The 21028-nt window shown below is 42.9% G+C and overlaps 1 protein-coding gene across 12 annotated transcripts in view; it reads left to right on the top strand.

Annotated features, from left to right (window-relative positions):
- Positions 1-627: 627 nt before the first annotated feature.
- Positions 628-21028, top strand: part of LOC116038465 (serine/threonine-protein kinase BRSK2) — a 176252-nt gene continuing 155851 nt past the window's right edge. For 5 of the 12 annotated variants that reach the window (XM_036003033.1, XM_036003027.1, XM_036003030.1 and 2 more), the window contains exon 1: positions 637-987. In XM_036003033.1, the coding sequence (XP_035858926.1) occupies positions 894-987 (94 nt within the window). In that variant the 5' untranslated portion in view covers positions 637-893. Of the gene's footprint in view, positions 988-21028 lie in introns of all 12 variants that reach the window. The other 7 variants (XM_036003029.1, XM_036003023.1, XM_036003026.1 and 4 more) reach the window with 3 other exon arrangements.

Here is a 21028-nt window from a genome sequence, read left to right as displayed (position 1 = left end):
GGGAAATTTGTTTTTTTTTCACTGTGTTGTTAGTTATGACACACATTACACAAAGGGCCAAAATACACACACATTACCTATTCATGCACTAATAAAGAGATGTCAGAATGAGGGTGCTGCCCATGGGAAGACGTCCCGAGCAGCTGGGGGTTCAGTGAGAAAAATGTGCTTTGTTTATTGATACTTCACTCAGATAATCATTGTGCAGAATGATGTAGGCTATGTGCAGAATTTAATAATACGGTTGTTGTCACATTCATCTGGCTGAGGAGGAAAAGTTGAAGAAATGAAGCCTATGTACAAGATGATTTTTTGACATCACAACTTTGGAAGCCAATCGTGGTCCAAAAATCATTTGTATATTAAAAAAAAAAAAAAATGTACATTCCAAATATGCTCTAAAATGTTTCATTGTTTACTCCATTTGTCTCTAAAATAGCCTACTTGTGTAAATTGAGTTTATGTGGGTTAACGCTCCCTTGATCCCAACCTGCAACTTTTCTGGAAAAAAAGATGCTCCAGCAACAAGAAACAGGGCGGCAGCATAGAGCGTATTCGGCTCTCTGGTTGGCTGGATCCGCTGCCAATCATCCCCGACGGCTCCGCAGCACCTCCCACAGACGCACAGCGGCAGCACAGCTTCCACAGACTATGACAATCAAAGCACTTGCGGCTCGTCTGCAGCGGTAGGAGAAAAGAGGAGAGAAAGAGAGAACCTCACCTCCTCAAGAAGCGAGTGAGGTAGGGAAAAAAGACAGAAAGAGAGAGTGAGCGAGAGGAAGAGGGGAGGCTGTGGAGTAAAAGGAAAGACACCAGCGACTTGGACCTCCAGCGAGGAGTGTTTAATTGTCTGCGCTTGATTGTAAAGTGTCTAATTTCCACACAGATTCGACATGTCATCGTCCGGTAAAGACAACAGCGGTGCCCAACATGCCAATTACGTGGGACCTTACCGTTTGGAGAAGACGCTCGGGAAAGGACAGACAGGTTGGTTGGGACAGCTTGCTCACTGCATCCCCTGTAATTGCACAATTTATTTTCGGAGCGCTCCGCAGCGAGTTGAAATTTGGCCGGCTGGGTGTCTGCAAGTGATAAATAACTAACCGCTTACTTACAAACACCTGCCAAGCCTTGTGGGGGATTTTAGGGGTTGTTATTTCCTCGGCGAGCTGACATAATCATTGTTCACACAGTGGGACGAGAGAGAGAGAGAGGTGATGTTGCTTTACATCGGTTTGTTGGTTGTGCGTTGGCGTTGGACTGGGTGTGTGTGTATCCAGGAGCAGAGTAACGTGGACACCGGTCAACGCCGAAAACGATGACAGTGACATGGGTTATGAAAATGAACTTTTTGTGTCCCGTTTGTGTGTGTGTCCTGTGATTGGAGCACAATGCCGTTAATCCCGATTTGCCTGATACATTGATCTATTCTTAGTCCGCAAGCAGGCAGGCGTCTCTCCTATAGGCTCTGACAGCAATACGTGGGTTTCCTCCGATATGGAGTGGAGGGTCCCACCTTGACAGATTACACCATGAGCTGCTCACAGACCTGGAAAGAGCTACACTGATTTATATGCATTTACCCCAAGGGATGTAACTGGGCTTTCTTAATAAGGAGCACATGCTTTATCTCAGCATAGACAGCAATGACACTGCAGTTTGTCAAAGTTGCATAGCACATGTACAATTAATGGTAAAAGAGCACTTCATATTCTTCATCTCTTCAATATTTTATGCTATTTCAGGTATGTTGGTATTGCTCGTGTGTGTGTGTGTTTCCTATACAGTAGTTCAGCCCTGTTGTCAGCACTGGTGAGGACATACAGCACAGTGAGCATCTTCTGCGGTCAACTACTGTACATGCAGCCAGTGGAGCCATGTGAAAGGAGAGGCAAGCACAGCCCTGTGGAGGCAGAGATGGCAGGAGTGATGCAGCATGCTCCGTAAGATCCCCACCCTAAGAAAGAGAGTCAGAGACTTCTCTGTTTTCCTCTCCACTGAGAGATTTTCCTCCCATCTGTTGTCTAAAACGGCTACAATAGGCGTTGCTTCCCCTACCCGGTCCAGCTGGTCATGCTGAGCAGCCGTGTGTGTGTGTGTGTGTCTGTGCGTGCGTGTGTGTGTGTGTGTGTGTGTGTGTGTGTGTCTGTCTTCATAAGCAATGCCCTCTTTGATTGTAGGACAGTACAGGACCTTTAAGGGACATACACAAATCCCAAAACATGTTGCATCCATACTCAGTGAGCTCTACTTGCAATGTGAGATATCTGCAGTGTGAAGGCTGTAGTATGATTTAACAGTGGAAATTGATGTTGCAGGCTATGTTCCAATTGGTTCTTTCATAACAAATGCACAACAAACACATATGCTCGCCTCTTTCTCCTACTACTCATATTTAATCATTTGTGTTTACAGGAGGATCTCTTACTCACGTCTTAGCTCTCCTTCAGATAGCTCTCAGGGATGTCTAATGGCTGTTTATGGTGGTATAGACCTGGTACTGCTGGGTACAGATGTTTAATGATATGGTGTCTCTGAGATCATCCACAGCTCAGGATGTATTTACGTGAGTGTTGAGGCAGGTTTGGATGCTTTTTTTCATGCTAGCCTCAGGTGTCTCAGACCCATGGAAGCTCAGTAAGCTGCAGATTAGCATGGATCATGACTTGCGCCAAGCATTTTGGACCTCGCATATCAAACTATTTTGACTTGAAATTTGCACTTAGAGAGACGTTTCTGAATAAATAATATGTATTCATTTATAATGTTTTGGGCTTGGTTTTTCAGTTACATATTCATGTTTCATGTACAGCAATCACCGGGCCCAGCATTATGTGTGTGTTCTGTGTTAGACAAATAATTTGGTTACTGGCGTCAGTGTAGCTTGTCCACGCCAAACCTATTCAGAGTAATGACAGCGCGTAATATCCAATTCTCCCATTAACCATTCAGTAATCTGTCAGATCTCTTTCCCAGGCCCCACGGAAAGGGTTGGCCTGGCAGTTGTGAGGGCCCAATGGGCTAGGCTCGATCATGAGTGGCAGCTGGGAACGTCCAGTAAGCTAAATCCCCTGTGAGCTTTCCCAGGCTGCGTTTGGCTGTAATTATTAGAAGGGAGAAAGCGGAAGGCCTCTGCTTGATCTGGTTGTCCTGCTCAGAGGAGTGGTGCTGTTACGTGTTCATTAAGTGATTAGGCCTTGTCCTGACAACACAAACACACGCATACACACACACACACACGCACACGCACACAGCACAGCACAGCGGTTCTGGTTTGGCTTCCTGATCTAATCCCCTGCACAGCCAATGTCTCCTTGGCTCTTCACTTACGCACTCATGTGGCCCAAAGGTAGCGTGGACTGGCCCACTCTAGCTTAGCAACTTAGCACCTCTATGTTACTGTGGAAATTAAAATGGACTGACCAAGTTACATGTACAGTTCTGCTAAAATATATAGTGCACAGTATAATAAACAGGATCCATCATTTTCTTTATCATTTTCTTTTTTTTAGACAGAATACATTGTGAAAGTATTTGCTCAGTGTACACCAGACTTTATGTTCATGTGTAGGATCCCCTCTTAGTCAGGTGTGCATTGATGCCTGATAGGGTCTATAGATATCGAGTGACTGCATGGCTGGCTACTGATTGGGACTAAAGCCACAGAAACATGGAAGCCATTATCAAGCCAAAGACAGCTTATGTGCTTGAATGTCGGAATCTGGCCGTGACATTGTGTCTGTGGAATGGTTCATATAGGTCCTGCAGTCAATAGGATGTGAATGCGTCAACAGCAGATGAGTTTCCTCATACCTCTTGCACTGTCACACTGCAAAATGAATTTCCAATTAACTTATTTTTCTATCTTACACTGATTTATCCCCATGTGTTGTCTGTTAATTCATATAATGCACTATATTTGGCTCACAAGCCTCTAACCAATGTCAGGATGCTACGGCAGCTTGACAACATTTTGTTAAAATTTAGAACTCCCTTCGAATGTCTTCATCACATTATGGTTTGGAGTAACAGCCTGCATGTGTTTCAGAATCTTAAAACTTTGTTTGACAAAGCTGAAGATTGTGGATTTGTGTTTTTGCCAGTGCAATGACTTAAGACGTGCTGAATCACCGCTCTGTTCCACTAATGCATCGGAAAACATTGCCGTGCTTTGCCTTTACTTTGTTCCTGAAGGCTGTTGATTAGTGGAATAGAGGCCTATTGTGTGGAAACACTGCCTGTTAATCCAGTGTAAGTCCCTATTTTCTTTTTGCTAGACTTGGATATTGACAGGCTAAGAGTTGGAGGTTGATGTGTAGGCTCCTTGATTCGTTGATTGACGTTTAGAGAGTGAAATCATCTGTGCTTCGGGGGCTTTCATATTGACTGTTCATCTGACAAAAAGCTGGCTGTGATGTGTCTTGCTCTCTCGTTCTCTGTTTAGCGCTCTCTGTTTCTGTCTATTTGCTGTAAAGTTCTTGCTCTGGGTTCACCAGGCTTACAAGGCATTTAAGGCAGGATCCAGCTGCTTTTGTTGTCTCTGTGTCAGCAAAGGGCTGGCCTGTTTGTAACTCTTACTGTGGGTTTCACTGTTGCAGTGTTTGGTTGTGTTTGTGTGTGTGTATGAGAGAGAGTGAAAGAAAAGCTCTCACTTGTCTTTCTTTTCATTCTTTTACACATGCACACATTCCGTTCTGAGAGTCTGGTACATTGCACGGAAATGTAAAACCGTTAATTCGATGTTGATTGATAGCTGGTGAGCCGGGCATGGTTGATTCAGATCAATGGGCACTCCCAAAGATTTCCTGTCTGGTGGAAGAGATCTATACTGTTTTGCCGCACATGATATTCCTGATGATGACAAGTGAGGAGGGAATGCTCAGTCGATGCTGTCAATGAAAAACCACTTGGCAAATCCACAGCAACTAAAGGCCTCTGTGTGTGCATATACGTGTGTGGTGCTTGTAAACGGTGCAGGTGCACAAACTCTCGGTGACCTGTGGCCTCTGTGCCATTAAAATAATCTTGATACCTGTGTCGAGCTCAAACACAGGTGTCTATTTTCCTCGTTTGCAAGATTACCCATAAAAAGTTGGCAGCTTTGACCTAAAATTGGCGAGTGAGGGAAATAAATGAAAGGCTGAGATGATAGACTGCGATGATAGACCCGTGTTTCAGTGGGCCTGCTCAGAGATTCAAGTCAGAGAAGCCCTGACCCAGTGGCTGTGCCGTGTTGCTCACAGCTGGGTAGCACCCTGTGTTAGCAAGCTGGTTCAGAGCTGTGGAGCAGGAAGCCAAGCCTGCATGGTCTCAGCTGTTTGACTGTCTGGCTAAAGCCAAATCCCTGTGCCCTGAGCCTTGAAATGTATCCTAAATGGTGGGAGTGTGTGTGCGAGTGTGTCTGTGCCTCAGCTGATGCATATGTTGTCTATTTGGGAGCTTTCATGAATGTGTATCTTCTAATGTGTATGCATTGATGTAGGAGCGCTGTTGCATCAGGGTTACGGTGATTTCTTGGCGTGGCTAAGAAACTATGCCTCAAGTTAATTGTACCAGCCTGTAGTCTTTACACTCACTCTGTGACTTTGGCTGAGGTTATATAATGATGATGGTCTCTGTCATTTAGTGCTCCTCTCCTCTCATCCGCCTCACTCCATCCCTCTCTCCCACTCTGTCCCTCTTCCACTGGCCAGTCAAGATTCATACAGGGATTCAGCCATGTGGTAAATCAGACAAGACCTCGGTGGAATTGCATCGATTGGGAGGAATGTATGTAGCCAACGATTTTCAGAGATTAATGAGGAAAGAGGTGGAGAACTGGGAGGAGGGGAGGAGAGAGAAGAATGAAGGCAAGGCAAAGAAGGAGTAGAAGGAAAAAAAAAAACCTTGAACTGAGAGAGAGCACGAACCGGTCTTGAATGTTCTGACTGCAGCGCAGGTTATTAATTAAGACAAAGTATTGATCATTGTCTTCATTATTCTCCCCTCCTTCCGCATTTTCATCTCTCTATTGCTGACCTCCAGAGGAGAAGAGGGCTCAATCTTTAGATGGGAGGTCAGTGAGTAAGTGAGGGACCGAAGTGCTGTGGCCAATCATGAATGAGTGTGTGTATTTATGTCTGTTTTGGACAGGCTCCATCGCATCCTATTTGAGTTTCATTCTAACGCTGCGCATCCACTGTCACTGTTTCTCTGCCAGGTTATATACAGTAGCGTGAAGAATCAGGTTAGGTTTTTTCTCTATCGCTCCATCGAGGTCCCTGGCCCTGCTCGGCTTCGGTGTTTCGTGTAATGTGTTATCGCCTCATGCTATTTAGAAATTCATTGTGCTAGTTTTCCAGCGCAGCAGAGAAAATGCAAGCAGAAACACACGATTTCTCTTTTCACTGGTGCACCAAATTGTTACATTTATATATATATATATATGACTTCACACTGTTGCTTCAATAAAATCTGCATGGTGAATTACTTCTAGACATCTCTGCACCTGCCCCAGGCTTTGTGCGCTTTCGATGCTGCCAGTCAGCCATTCTGCTGGTCACTAAGTCAGCTGCCACATCTTTTGGTCTTTATCAACACGGGGCATTTAAAAATGTACAGTATTTTAAACGTATTTGCGCTCAGAAAGTAGGCTTAATCAGCCTGTTTCTCGCTCTCTCTCACCCAGCTCAGATTAACTCTTGCTGAGCTGCCTGTCTGGCTCTGACTGTGAGAACGCTGGGTTGGTTGCCAAGGTTGGTTGTCTGGTTGTCATGGTTTCCCTGCTTCTTGCTGGTTCCCAGTCTGCCCTCATGAAGAGGAAAGAAAGGGAATGCTCTCTCTTCTCTTACTCTCTCTCTCTCTCTCTCTCTCTCTCTCTCTCTCTCTCTCTCTGGTGCTCTCATTTCTCTCCGTCTCTCGCTCTTTGAGGGGCTGCAGACTGGAGTTAACGTCAATTCTTCACAACCTCCATTGTTGCTTTCCGTGCATGCAAGTTTGTCTTTACATGTGACTGTAGAAAATGAGTATGTGAATGAATGCATGACTGTGTTTTCACATGTGCGCTGCTGGGGTATGTGTGTGCATGCTGTGCACTTGTGCGTGTGCTCAGACATACGGTCATGGATCAGACAGGCTTGCCCTGCTCTGTGCTCTGCACTGTGTGCTGTGTTCCCATTTAAATCTGGGAGATTAGCACATGTGGGGAGCCTCGGCTTTAGTTGCTGTCAGCTCAGCTAGCCTTGGCAGGCTGTCCTCAGATCAGGGGGGAAGCTCTGTGCTCATCCCCCCCATTGCTGTCTGCCCTGCTGTACCTTATCCATTAACAAATAGATGGGTGGGCCAGTGACCTTGACTGTGCTACAGTTTTCTAATTGCTGCAGCACACTAACGCAATTCACATGGCAGCATTTGTCATCGGCCTGCCATACAGGATATACATTACACACTAAAGTTATATATACTATGGTGAATAGAGATTTTATAAAATTACAATTTTTCATTTTGTCATTAGTACAACATTTGATGTGGTTCTAAAGGTTCCCAAAAAAGTATTATGTCTTAATAATGTTGGTACTTACCCTATTACATTGGCTAACATTTCCTGTAAGATGTACCTGTTGCTGTGTACCTGTTGCTGTTGTTATATTTAAAACACTTTTCATCATGGTCGTGGATTATTATAAATGTATTGTAAATCAAGTATAAAGATAAGTAATGTATACAACAAAACAAACAAAACAGAAAACTAAAACTTTTTGTGATTTAGTATCACAGTGTAGAACATGCCTACATTTACATATTTAGCCAAATTGGCCATTTCACTTGGGATGCCTTGCCATTAAGAAAATATCAGTTTGCAAATTTTACTTACTGAAGTATAACTGCATTTCCAGAGTGAATACAGTGAATAAATGACTCTTAAATTGCATGAAGCAGTGCCTTTTCTTCTGCAGGCCTGCTGGCAACTCTCCCTGGACTGTTTTCCAAGAAAAAGTACATGAATGAAACGTGTGCTCATTTACTGTGTGCAGCACACATCCCAGATGGCATGGGCAGGGTAATTGTGATGAATTTAGAGTTTTTCACTGCCACTCGCTCTGTTGTCAGCTCTTTAGGCTATGAAGCACAATGTGCCTGAAACACCTGAGATGTGGCTTGGCATGTGAAGTGAAGCAGACAGCCCTCAATGAGATTAGGTTAGATGAGCATGACTGGTCACAAACCAACAACCTGCGCTGCCTGCTTGTCATTGTGGCACCGACTTCTGACACTTGGCCTGACTAAAGAGAATTAGCACTATGTTAGCCAGGTCGACTTATTTTATCTCAGCTGGGAACATCAAGGAGGCTGTTATTCATAGGGAGAGGAAGGAGGGCAGGTTCAGTTTGCTATTCTGATGACGTTGGGGAATGTTGTTGCCAGTTTACAGAAAAACCACCTGGATCACAGGTGGTCCTGCATCAGTGTACCTGCCAAGACAAACTGTTTCTTGGTTTTCTTTTTCCTGTGCTGCCACTTTATCAGAGAATGGGCCAGTGCTCTGAGTCTGCTGCCAGGTCAGATCCTCTGTCATGACTATGTATTAGGATGAAATCGGATCACAGGGAGATGTCATACTTGAAGCAGTGAGTCTAGTATAAGTCTTTGTGTTTTTCCCCCCATCTGGCCTGAATTGTAGATTCCGCTTGTGCTACTTACCTCCAAATCTCTGGCCTTGTGGTGCTTAACTGTTGGTGAAAGTATTTTCACCATAAATCTTGTAATACGGCCAGCACGCTCCTCTATATGGATTTTCCCCCCTCGCTATTGGTTGATGGTTCATGAACAAGCATTCAGCTTTTGTCCCTGTGTTGTAATGTAACCTCTTTTTTAATGGGGGCTGAGATATACTCAGAGTAACTCTATAAACATCTAAAGATCAGGGGTTGTATTTATAATGTATTATCCATCACCAAACTATTTGCTCTCTGCAGAAATCTTACATAAATTCTTCTATCATTCGCAAGTTTAAAAGAAAAACAGGCCCTACTCTATCTAAAACTCATAATTATTTTGTAATGATCAATATGTTTGCTTTTCCCTTTTTAAAAGGCTAAAACTCTGAGCCAGTAAATCCAATTCCATACTGCTGTGAGGTCAGAAGCTATGATGAAGGCCTTTTACAGAAAGAATAATCCATCAGTGCTATGACCTTTTGGCCTTCTAAACCCATTGACTGCACTCTGTTACTGAAAAAAAAGGCTTTTCACGGGTTCAAAAGCACATTTGATCCTTCTTTCTTTTTTGTCTTGTATTCTTGCTTTCTTCTTTAGCTGATTTTTTACCTGCGTTTTTTTGTCTTGGTGTCTTTTTTTGATGTCTTCCTTTTCTTTATTTGCACTATTTCCTGACTAACAGTTGATGGAGTGATTAAGGGAAATAGCAATGAAATAGAGGAAGGTTTCATCTCTTTATCCCAGATGGTTGACTTTTTTTTTTTTTTATTCATCACTAAAAGCTGCTTATTTCTGAGGTGGCTGTGGATGTGTGTGTGTGTGCTTTTCTGAGTGCTAGTGTGTCAGTGTGCACTGCATGCTCCTGTTTTACGGGCTCTCTGCTGATACATAACAGCGTCTGAGAGCTGTAACTCATGGGACACAGATGAACATGAGAGAGATGGAGAGGAGGGGTGGTGTGGGAGGGCGGGGGTGCAGGCTGGCTCACAAAAGGAGTACCGTTGCTGAGTGAGAAAAAGAGTCACAGCAGTAAAGCATCTCTCCGGGTCTGTGCCTCTGTTATCATTCAAATCCAGCAACCACACAGTTGCACACACACAATGCAAAAAACAGGCATGCACACAAACACAGACACAGGAATGCGCCGTGCAGCAGTGGAGTGGATGCTTTTTAGACTCTACAGGAATCCCAGCTCTCCCCCTGACTGCAGCAGAGCTCTGACGTCATCAGTGGAGGAAATGCACCCACAGCAGGAAGAACTGCTCACAGTACGGAGCCTGAGGAGACACGCACGCACGCACGCACGCACGCACGCACGCACGCACACACACACTTCCCCATGCCTTTAGGACATTTAGGAAGCTTTTCCCTCTACCCTTCAATCTTGTCCTCTGTTTAACCTCACAAGAGTTTACCTGACAGTGCAGGCACTTTGCAAAGTTTTTCATACAGTCAGTTTATAGAAAGCTCTATTTGTGTAGCTGATGTAGTGACTTGTACATATATGTATAAACTGTCGGCCTCAGTGCTTTGATGTGAAGAGTCTGTAGCCATAGCAACGCAGAGACACATTTTCATGTGCTATTTCACATGCTGATGGCATGAGTGTAGCTCTGCTTGAGTAAATTATTATTTTGGTTGGTCAGCTGTGTTCGCTGTCCTCATTGCTGTTTTGATGTATTGTGGTTTGTATTATGAGAGCATGAATGTGAGCCAATAGTGTCCATGTCTATTTGTCTGTGTCAGTGTCTCTTCGCATACAAGCCTGGGTGGGTTTTAGAAAAACTGACGACATATGCAGCCCTGCGTAGGCACCGCATGACTCATGTGAGTGTATTATTATGACAGTTACTTTTCTCTTTGTGTAATGTACTCTCCGCTGTTTGCTTTGACGGACATGCAGTAGCAGCTTCCTCTGGGTTTATTTTGAAAATAGGGCTGTCATTTTTGAGCTGCATTTACTCACTTTTGCCATATACTACAGCAAAACTACACATTTTATGTCTAATTCAAGGGGCCCTGTCTTGCACCCAGCGCAATTGACTTTGTACACCGACACATGTATCATTCCTATTTTGCACCCGATGCACAGCGGACTTTTCCCTCCACAGACTCACGTCGGTAAATTAGGGAATGCGTTATTCAGATGCTATTTTAAGGGCACATGCTTGGCCGTAATGTAGAGCGTGCAGACCGCTCATACACTTTGCTTCTCTCATCTCACGGACCCAGCAGTTCCCATTTTTGCAAACCATACGTAAAGTTTTACACAACATTTCCATGAATCATGGATGTGTTGATGACATAAATGAGGAAATATTAGAGGACTTAAGGAGATGTGATGTTGAACTGCATGTGCCGATGCCACTTAACCCAAATGCCCCAGCAGCAGCACGGGAGAGGAGAGACAGAAGAGCTGCATCGTCTATAGTGAGGTAATCTCGGTCTAATGTTAGACTACATTGCAAAAATATCACCATGCATTCCTAACCTCGTGATTCAGTGAGAGTGAGCTCAAAACATCGGAAAGTATGTTTTTGTGACATTTCTTTATTTACATTTTGTCAAAAAGAAAAATCAATAGCAAACGTCTCCTTGGCTGTGAACCGCTCCTGGCGTGCGCCCATGGATGTATTAAGAGCGTGCGCCTAGCAAATCCGCCATTATAATAGCAATCCGCCATGGAACAAGCGCGCCTGCTTTTAAAGGGAATGTGAGATAACGCTCTGATTGGTTTATTGCATGTTACGCCCAAACCACACCTATGAGTAATGTAGCTACTTCAGACCAACCCATTTTAGATTTGAGTCGGGCGCAAGAGTCATTTATCCCGCCGGTATAATAGCAACAGTGCCCGAGATCCGCCCACAAAGCTACTTGCGTTTGGCGTTTGATACTTGCGTTTCAGATTGTTAAAATAGGGCCCAATATCTCCAGAGCAATATTTTTTTTTGTTAAGAAGCAGAAAAATGCGCCATTTTAATGAGGTCTTCCATGCGATCATGGTCCTTCCAGAAGCTTTGTAATCCAGCCTGGAACTACAGCGTCTTTGTACACCAAAACTAAAAAAACTGTTTACTGAGCATGAAGGCTAACGTCTGGGTCTTTCCAAAGAGGTCTTCTATGTGATCCTAGGTTTTCCAGAAGCTTTGTAATCTAGCCTGGATTTGCAGTGTTTTTTTGGAGACTCAGCGTACATTTATATAAAATAATGCATTCTCATCTCATCATTCTCTCAGATTCTCATTTGCACATTTCGATAGTATTGTAGGAGGTGAATTGGAGATGGCACAACTAACTTTTTGGATAAAAGCGTATGGACCTTTCAGGGAAAGAATCTAAATAGTTTTATATTTGTGTTAGTTACAATGTTTATTGTTGTTTTCCCTGATTGCCAAGACTTGGGAGATCAATTTTCAAAAGTCATCAAATCTTGGATTATTGTTCTCTGTGTGATTTCAATACATTTCTGTGAGATTAATTTTCCATTTGTTTGTTTTTTTGTCTTTATAGTCATATAACAATGTATACATTCATGTGACATCTCTGCAGCATACATATCCTGATAGCCCAGGTTGTCCTGAAAAAATATGTCTATAACTTGATTGTGCATTACAGGGTTGAGGTTATAAGAACATTGTTACACAAGGAAACCAGGCGACCCAAATATTCGAAAAAATGGCCGAGGCCCCAGAGGGTTATTTTAAGCTTATAATTTGAGGATGACACCTCGTCTCACTTATTTAATAGTTGAAGAAACTAATTCATACATAATTTATTTCTATTTATTACAGAACATTTCAACATAAAATTGTGTAAAGAAGACTGAAGAACATATAGCATATTGGCTGGTATTCCTTATGTAACAATGTAACCTGGTTAAACAGCCAAACTACTTTCCTTTCTATTAATCTTATCTTAGAAATGATTATGGTTACCTTAATAGACACACTGCAACCTACTCCCTCTTTTATATGCCTTTAGCCTATAATATCCCGCTTTTTCGTAAAAGTCTCGCCACCCCATTCCTTCTTGACCCTTCTTACTCCTGCTCCCTTGCTTCCTCGCTTCCTGCCTAATGGAGGTATTCCCCTGCAGCCTCCAGGCCTCAAACTGCTATTCTGCTCAGGTAGGGCTCATTTCATGCAGGATGATTAGATCTCATTGGCAGCAATTCAGGGCCAGATAAGCCAGGGTGTTGTGGGCCTGTACAATAGCAGAAGGAATTCAATTACATCTTTACATATACTCCCTTGCAGTATATACCTGCCAATCTGCACATACGCAAGGGCGCGACACATACAGTATGCATGTACACAGTTTTACACACACATTTGAAATGGATACACAATACAAGTATTGATGTAAAATTGTAAGATTCACATACAGTACAGTAAACATTCATACATATATACGCTATAGTGGCTATGGCTTGATCTGCGGTGCTTTTTGTTTGAATACCACAGTTATAATGAGCCTTGTATAGTGCATGAATTGCTCCCCTTCCCCCTTCCGATCTTCAATCTCACCTCTTTCCCCCTGTGATGGACAGAAAAAAAAATGTAACATTAAAAATAGCAACTCGCACAAACCATTTGTGAGTATGTGCGTACTGTAAATTAGCTAATTTAAAGCAGACTATCATTGTACGTCTAATGGAAGAAGCATACCTTGTGCTGGCTTTATGGGCCAGAGCTGGTAATTGCTTGTAAAGAGTGATTTTAGCAGAATGTATCATCATATATCATGTAGCCAAACCACAGGGGAAGATGGCAATAGTAATTGGACATTGATATCAGTAAAAAGTGTATGTGTAATTTTTTCACATTTCATCATCTGTAATTTGTTTTACAGTGCAATGCTTCTAGTATGTTTGTCAGCATGAAGCAGTAATGAGGAAATTCCATAATGAAAAAAAAGTTAAATTGTATATATGGCTGCAAATTGGACAAAATGGAGAATAACATTGTTTTATATAGTTTGTACTGTGTGCAATGTGTTTTGTACATGGTGGTTGTTGTTTTAAGGTTTTTTATATTTCCCTACAGTATTCTTTGGTCTTAAAGAAGGTAAATTGAAATAGATTGAATAGATTAGTGCAGCCCACTACTCTATTCCTCCTAATAGGAAATTTACAGGCATGCTTGATTTTTACGAGGCTGTCTTTAAAAGTTTAGTCGGACTGAGGAGATGCTTCGACGCTGAAAATGGGGAACATTTGGTGTAGTTGGCTCATGTTTCTAATGCCCTTAAGCTTGTGATTGTGTCAGTACGACTTGGGCTGATTAGGCTTGCATGGATTCTGAATTTATTACTTTGTCTTCGCCAGTGTCATTATACTTCAACCTCTTACATTCACTCCTTAATGAGACTTTATGAAATATTCAAACCTTTACCTGGAGGAGGAGGAGGAGGAGGAGGAGGTGTGTGTGTGTGTGTGTGTGTGTGTGTGTGTGTGTGTGTGTGTGTGTGTGTGTGTGTGTGTGTGTGTGTGTGTGTGTGTGTGTGTGTGTGTGTGTGTGTGTGTGTGTGTGTGTGTGTGTGTGTGTGTGTGTGTGTGTGTGTGTGTGTGTGTGTGTGTGTGTGTCCAGCTCTGTATTCTTGCATATCCCTGACTGTGGATCAGCACTTTTTGATCTCTCTCTTAGCACTGACTAACACAGCTAGACAAGAGACAGACAGACACATTTACATGCACCTGCAGACAGACATGATTTGAGTCTGCTTAATATTGTTATTCCAGATTTTACCAACCCAGCTGATGATGAATTCAAGCTAGATCAGGCTCATTAAAGGGCTTGTTGGCCGGGTGTTTGTTAGTCTTACTCTTGGCCTCCTCTCTTTTTTATTTCATTCTTTCTTTCTCTGTCTGTCTTTTCCTCAGCACAACACTAAATCAAGCAGACCTTTTAATTAAAAGACACAGTTTCTCTGCCCTAAACACATTAAATAGGCTGGGCCGCCAATGGACACAAATGCAAAAGCACACGGTACCTCGGTCACCTCCTTTTCTAAAACCTATACAGTAAACTGTATATCAAACTAACGCAAAGAAAGGAGAGCTGAACTTTGTGACCCGCCACCTGGTTCCTCATGCCCTTAATTCTTCCACTTGTCCAGGAGAGGTAGTTAATATACCCCCCTCGTCTTGTTTGACTTTAGGAGAAGACTTTCCCTAATGCCCTTGTCCCCTTTGAAGAGCTCTTTAAAGAAGTGCTCTTGTTGCCTGTGAATTATACTGTCGCAGTTTCTATGTCACGTGTAGTCCCATGTATGAGGGCACAAAGATGAGAGATGAGTACAGAGAGCTCACCGAGGCCGTCGGGATGTGTGTCCCGACTATGGAGTGATTCATTAAGCTATAGTCCCAGGACTCGCATCAGGCCTCTTCTGGTTCACACAGAGGCTCCCCACCGACGTGGCCCTTGCCTTTACATGTGCCTCACACACATGTCTTACGGCGAGGCTAAGAGTGGCTGGTGGAGAGGGGGAGAAGGGTCCTCTATCTATCTGGCTGTATATAAGCAGTCCCGTATAAAGTGATTACTGATCCCCCTTTGGGCGCTTTCACAGTTTAATGGCTAAAGCAAACTAATGGTACTCATTTCAAAAACAGCTTCTTGGCTGCTTGTGTTTTTGTTGTTCGAATGTGTTTTAAATGGATTTTAACTATTGAACAGAAGGGGTGTTATTAGCTTGGATGCGTGTGCAGTTGCACGTCCCTCCGTATGTGTACAGTGGCCTTTCGTTCTAACCTCAAAACCCAGAGGTTGCATTGCACCCACCCATTGCCTCTTTGCAGCCCTTTGAAAAATTCACACTCAGCTAAGAATACACTCACATGCCCCCTCTTGCACACATGTGTACATGCAGATGCTTCCTATGGGGGATAATTAGTGGCAGATTATTCAGTGATAGAGATCTGATGAAGCTGCTTTAGCTGTAATGCTGTTTTCCAATCCTCCTCAGATGAGCCCAATGCACATGCAGGCCGCACATTTTTTTTCACATATCTGTGTTAGTGTGTGTGATTAATCTCTGAGGGCCAGAGGTGATGGGGTCAGAGTGGAGATGCCTGTGAAGCTAATGACAGTGATTAAGAGGAGGGGTCGGAGGGGTTTACCCTTCATCAGGTTCTCCACCTCAACATGCTGCCCCCCAGGACATCAGTAACCTTATCAGTGATGAGGAGATCAGCAGAAGAGTCCATAATGTGTATTCTATAATACTGTAGCACTCTCCCGAAAGGTAGCTCTTATTCATTTTAAACTTGCACAGCTAGTTATTTAAACTATCAAATATGTGGCTATTAGGAAAAGCATTAAGTAATGGCGCAGTGCGTTGTAGGGCAAGTTCAAATGTGCCTTAAAGCCTCTCTTGCCTATTTGCAGTATTATTTGAAACAGCCATGTTTGCTCTTATTCATTTATCTCATAATATATAAGCCTTTGTCATTTTCCAAGGCTATTATTAAATTTCATAAACCTAAAAAAAAAAATAGACTCTAGTGGCACATGACAATAGCCGAGTTGTTCATGATAGGAAAGGAAAATGGTGCTTTTGCATTATTCGACAAAGGCAATATTTAACTTCCAAAGATCTTCAAATGGTAATCATTTGGATGTGTGATTAGTCCAATTATAGTAACACAAATAATGGTCTGCGTTTATATTAGTTCAGCCAGTTAGTAAAAACAAGTTAATTAAGCCAAGCCACATTAGCCTACGAGATATTATTTTATTTGGACATGTAATAGCTTTTAAATTGTCTGACTGCTCACATATTTCCAATCAAAAATTGCAAATGATCCCCATCATATTAAAATCACTGGTAGCCTTGCTTTAATAGGGGTTCTCCCAAATTCCCCAAGCCTGTACTGATATATGAGTTAAATCCACATTCTCAGCCCAGCGAAGGGGTGAGACCAAACTAAGGGCTGAGGTCTTTTAAATGGGTTTTTTACCAACCTCATTCTTTTTCAAAGGTGCTTTTCTTGCTCTGATCACTTTCCTTTTTCCGCCAGCATCTTCCTGGCTCCCCTCACCCCTCCCTCATTTTCATTTCCATCCTCTTCTTTTTTCTACCCGTCTAACTCTCCCTTCCTGTCCTCGACCTCCTTCACCACTTTCCCTGTGGCTTCCAACGTCACCCTGCTATTTCTCTCTTTTCCATCTCTCTGTATTACCCTCAGCCTAAAGTGATCACCGTTGAACATGTCTCCCTCTTTAGCTTTGCTCCATACTATATCCTCACTTATCTCTGTGAATTTAATGAAATGGAGTTCAAGAATGACCTATTCCTAGTAGTAGTAGTAGTAGTAGTAGTAGTAGTAGTAGTAGTAGTAGTAGTAGTAGTAAAGGATCATCCTAACCCCCTCTATTCGTGTGTCTTTGCTGTTCCTTTCCCCTGACTTCTTTATTTCTGTATCTTCTAGTGATTCATGCCTCAAAAGACAGTTTGAAGTATTATTTCACTACCCTCGCTCTTGTCTTTGACTCTTAATCCTATTCTTCGCACACAATCAATAAAGCTGTAAATGCATTTCTTCCCTTTAATCAGTATTGTTATCTCCCACAATCCTTTCTGTATTAAATTTTTGTATTCTGCAGCCTTTCCTGATATTGAAATGGAAAGGCCTGGATGCACATCATGTTGTGTGCTCAGTAAGCACACACCGTGTGTGTGTGTGTGTGTGTGAGAGTTGGGGCTGTTTGACTGGTCTCTGAGTATAATGCACAAATGCTACCTGTAGCCTTGCTCATGGGTTAGTCAATAAGGGAAATACATGTGTGCTCTGGAGAAATTATCTGTCCCAAATCCACTTCACTGATGCTGAATATAGACACACACACACACACACACACACACACACACACACACACACACACACACACACACACACACACACACATCAACAACATGCAAGCACACCACATGCACTGGCACACCCGGTGAGTTCAGACAGCATGTCAGCATCTCACAGTGAATGTTTCCAATCAAGACAGTGATGCTGAAGTGGTGATATGCTGGTGGGAGAGAGGGGGTGTGCCCGTTATTTATATACCCTGTGTGTGTATTACTGCACTTGGTTGCCCTCATTGGTGGACACCATTATAATCCCTTATGGTTACCATGGTTACTGAAATTTGTATGTGCAGATTGAATAGAAGCTTGCTAAAAGTATTTCTGCTCAATACACTTTCGTTGCCCCTGCTTTGGCCTTTCTAATTGTTTTTGATATCTCCATCATGCATTTCTCATTTCATTCCAATAATGGCTACAGGCTTCATCGTTTTCCCCAACAGCTACGATGAGAGAGACAAAGATACAAAGGCCTCTAGAAGAGAGATAGGCGAGGCTGATAATGGAGGAAGATGCACCTTGTTCACTAATCCACTGTAAGTTTCACTGTGCCTTTGAAACTCCAGGCCACATAACGCTGGGGGACTGCTTCTAATTGAAGGGAATATAATGTCATCAAAGGCCCATGAGGGAAGAGTGCAGATTTCACAGAAATGCAGAGAAGATCAGAATTAGAATTAGCTGCAGCAACGTCTATTTTCATTATCAGTTAATCTGTCAATTATTGTTTTGATTTAGTGATAAATCGTTTGGTCTACGTATAAAATGTTAGAACATAATGAAAAATGGCCTTCACACTTTCCAGAGCTTAAGGAGGCACATTGTTTGTTTCGTCTGACCCAACAGTCCAAAATTACCGTCGTGAATCCCCATTGGTGAGGTCCACTCTGAATGAAGGAAGATTTTAGAACATGGGGATGGAGAACTGTGCCGTGTGAGAGAGGAAAATATGACTATGATTTTACTTTGAGAAAGTAAGTAGAAGGAAATGAATGGAAAGCGAGTAGAGAGGAAAAGAAAGAATAAATGGATGGATAACCCATGAGAGAAAAAGAGAGTGAGTTTATCTACAAGGATTAAATCTCATTCTGGCCTGGCCCTGCGAGATTACCAACTTGCCCACTCGAGTGCTACTGTATGAAAGCGCAGGCAGATTAGGCACACGCACATGTGTGCGCACAACCACACACGCACTCACACACACACAAACAATATAGTGGATTAGGCCTCATTGCTGACCTAAGGGCCAGGGTGAAGCAGATGGCTGCCCTTTTGTGTTGTTATGTAACCTTACTGAGAACCAATCCACATGGAAACAACACATTTTTCTGACACTCATACACACAAACTCACATGTATGCATACATTATACTTCATAATATTTGAAGGATTTTAAGTTGCCAGATAGGAGTTTGAAAAAACAGTGGGGGACAACTGAAAAAGAGGATTATTGGAGTAAAGGAGATGAAATGGAGAAGTAAGACAGACGAAGAAGTGGGAGAGCAGTGGCACCGTGCCAGGAGGTTTGGAGAAGTGCCAGATAAGCCTGCTCATACACATTGAACACACACACACACACACACACACAAAACACTTACAGTGGGGTGCTGGTGCGAGCCAAGGTGACCTGACTAGGTGATGGGAGGGTCACCATGCCAACGGGGCTGACTGATGTCACCGCGGCGATCTATGTCAGAGGCCACTGAAAGAGAGGGGTGATGGGCCAGCGGCGTGTGTGTGTGTGTGTGTGTGTGTGTGTGTGTGTGTGTGTGTGTGTGTGTGTGTGTGTGTGTGTGTGAGATGTGGTGGCAGGACCTGTGTGTACTGGAGAGTCAGATGGAATCAGGCCCTCTGAGTACTCGCTGTCAAGCTGACATTGAGGAAATCTGTATTGTACAATATGGAGCCGTTGTATGGCAAGAAATTCATTAACTGTGGTTGGTCTTTGTGCTGCTCTGAGGCAGAGATACATAGGTACATTTCAAAAGAATACAGCAGGTTTTGGGAGATACAGTGATCAAAATAGCTTTTAATTGATCAGAACATATCCAAAATGACCCATGTTATGCAATATACTAACTTGAATATCAGGATAAGGCTAGTATATTTTTAAAGTAATAGTTCGGGGTACTGGTTAAATACAAGGCTAAAGCCAGTGGCCAGTTAGCATTTAGTGACTGATGAAAAGATTGCAACCTTGTACATGCATAATGTGTATTTATGATAGACTGTATACACAAAATGGGGGCCTGTGAGAAAATCTGTACTTTACACATACATTCTTGAAATTTGGAAATATGAAAGCCTTTGGAGCATGCAACAATGTGACAGTTCTCAGCTGTGAAAACACGTTTTCTTTAATAACTCACTACTTGTTGGTGTAGACGGCCGCTGTGAGAGTCTTTTTTTTTTTAGAGGAAATAATTTGTCCACCTAAGCCTCAGTGGTCGTTTGCCATGAATCACCTATATCTTTTCTCCACTCGTTTCAGTCTGTTCAGTATATTTGAAACAGTGATTCATTCGGAAAGGTCTCTGTCACTCTTGGTGAGATTCTTTGTTTTGCTGTCACCAGGGGCGTGTCCTGTAGAAAGTAATTCTCTATGGGCCCCTCACCTCATCCACAGCTATTTATTCTAGCATCTTTTTGGGCCCTCCTCACATAGGGGCTCTGGGTACTCAGTCCCTTCCCCCCCCCCCAGTCCGACACCCGTGGCGGTCATCTATGCTGTCCCACATACGCCTGCCTCATTATTAGCAGCTAGTTGGCTTGCAAGGGGCTCATAATCTCCTTCCCTCCTCAGTCCCCTGTCCCTGCTCCCTCAAGGATGAGACTGCAGACAACACAAGAAACTAATTACCCACAATGATTCACTGGTCTCCATTACACATCACAGAGACAGACAGACAGACAGCAGGTTGATCTAACCAATCCCTTTGGGGCACTACTACACTCATTTGTATATTCACACAAACCAAAAACACAAAGGAACTTAGCATATACGGTATGCATTCAGATGCACGTCATGTTCAGTGTCATTGCCTAAATGCCTTATTTTCACACAAAACACTTGCTCATCATTTCTTTTAGCCTGTACTATGTCCCAGACCTCTGTGTTAAGGGTAATAAAAAATACTAATATACAGGATGTCCTTTAGCTTTACATTTGTTGCTCGCTAGGTGTTTTTCTAGACATAACGCAGTACTTTAATTTTTTAGTGTACGGTAGTGCCAAGAGGGGCGCATAAAAATTCAACCATGCTGTGACACAGTGAAGGATCCCTAGGAAAGAAAAAAAACAAGATATGGGGGGATAAAGAAGGCTTAGACAGAATTACTGTCAGAAGAAACCAAGAAGTAGTGTTTGAATGTGACCCAGAAGTTGGAAGCTTTCTATTGATTTTTAACTCACTACTAATAGGCATTTAAAAGCTCATTGGGGAATTTAGTGTTTATGTGGAGTGATCTGC

This window comes from Sander lucioperca, chromosome 7 (genome assembly GCF_008315115.2).
Source record: "Sander lucioperca isolate FBNREF2018 chromosome 7, SLUC_FBN_1.2, whole genome shotgun sequence".
Lineage (NCBI taxonomy): Eukaryota > Metazoa > Chordata > Actinopteri > Perciformes > Percidae > Sander > Sander lucioperca.
The sequence above is the reverse complement of the archived record's forward strand: the minus strand, read 5'-3'. Positions and strand labels throughout refer to the sequence as shown.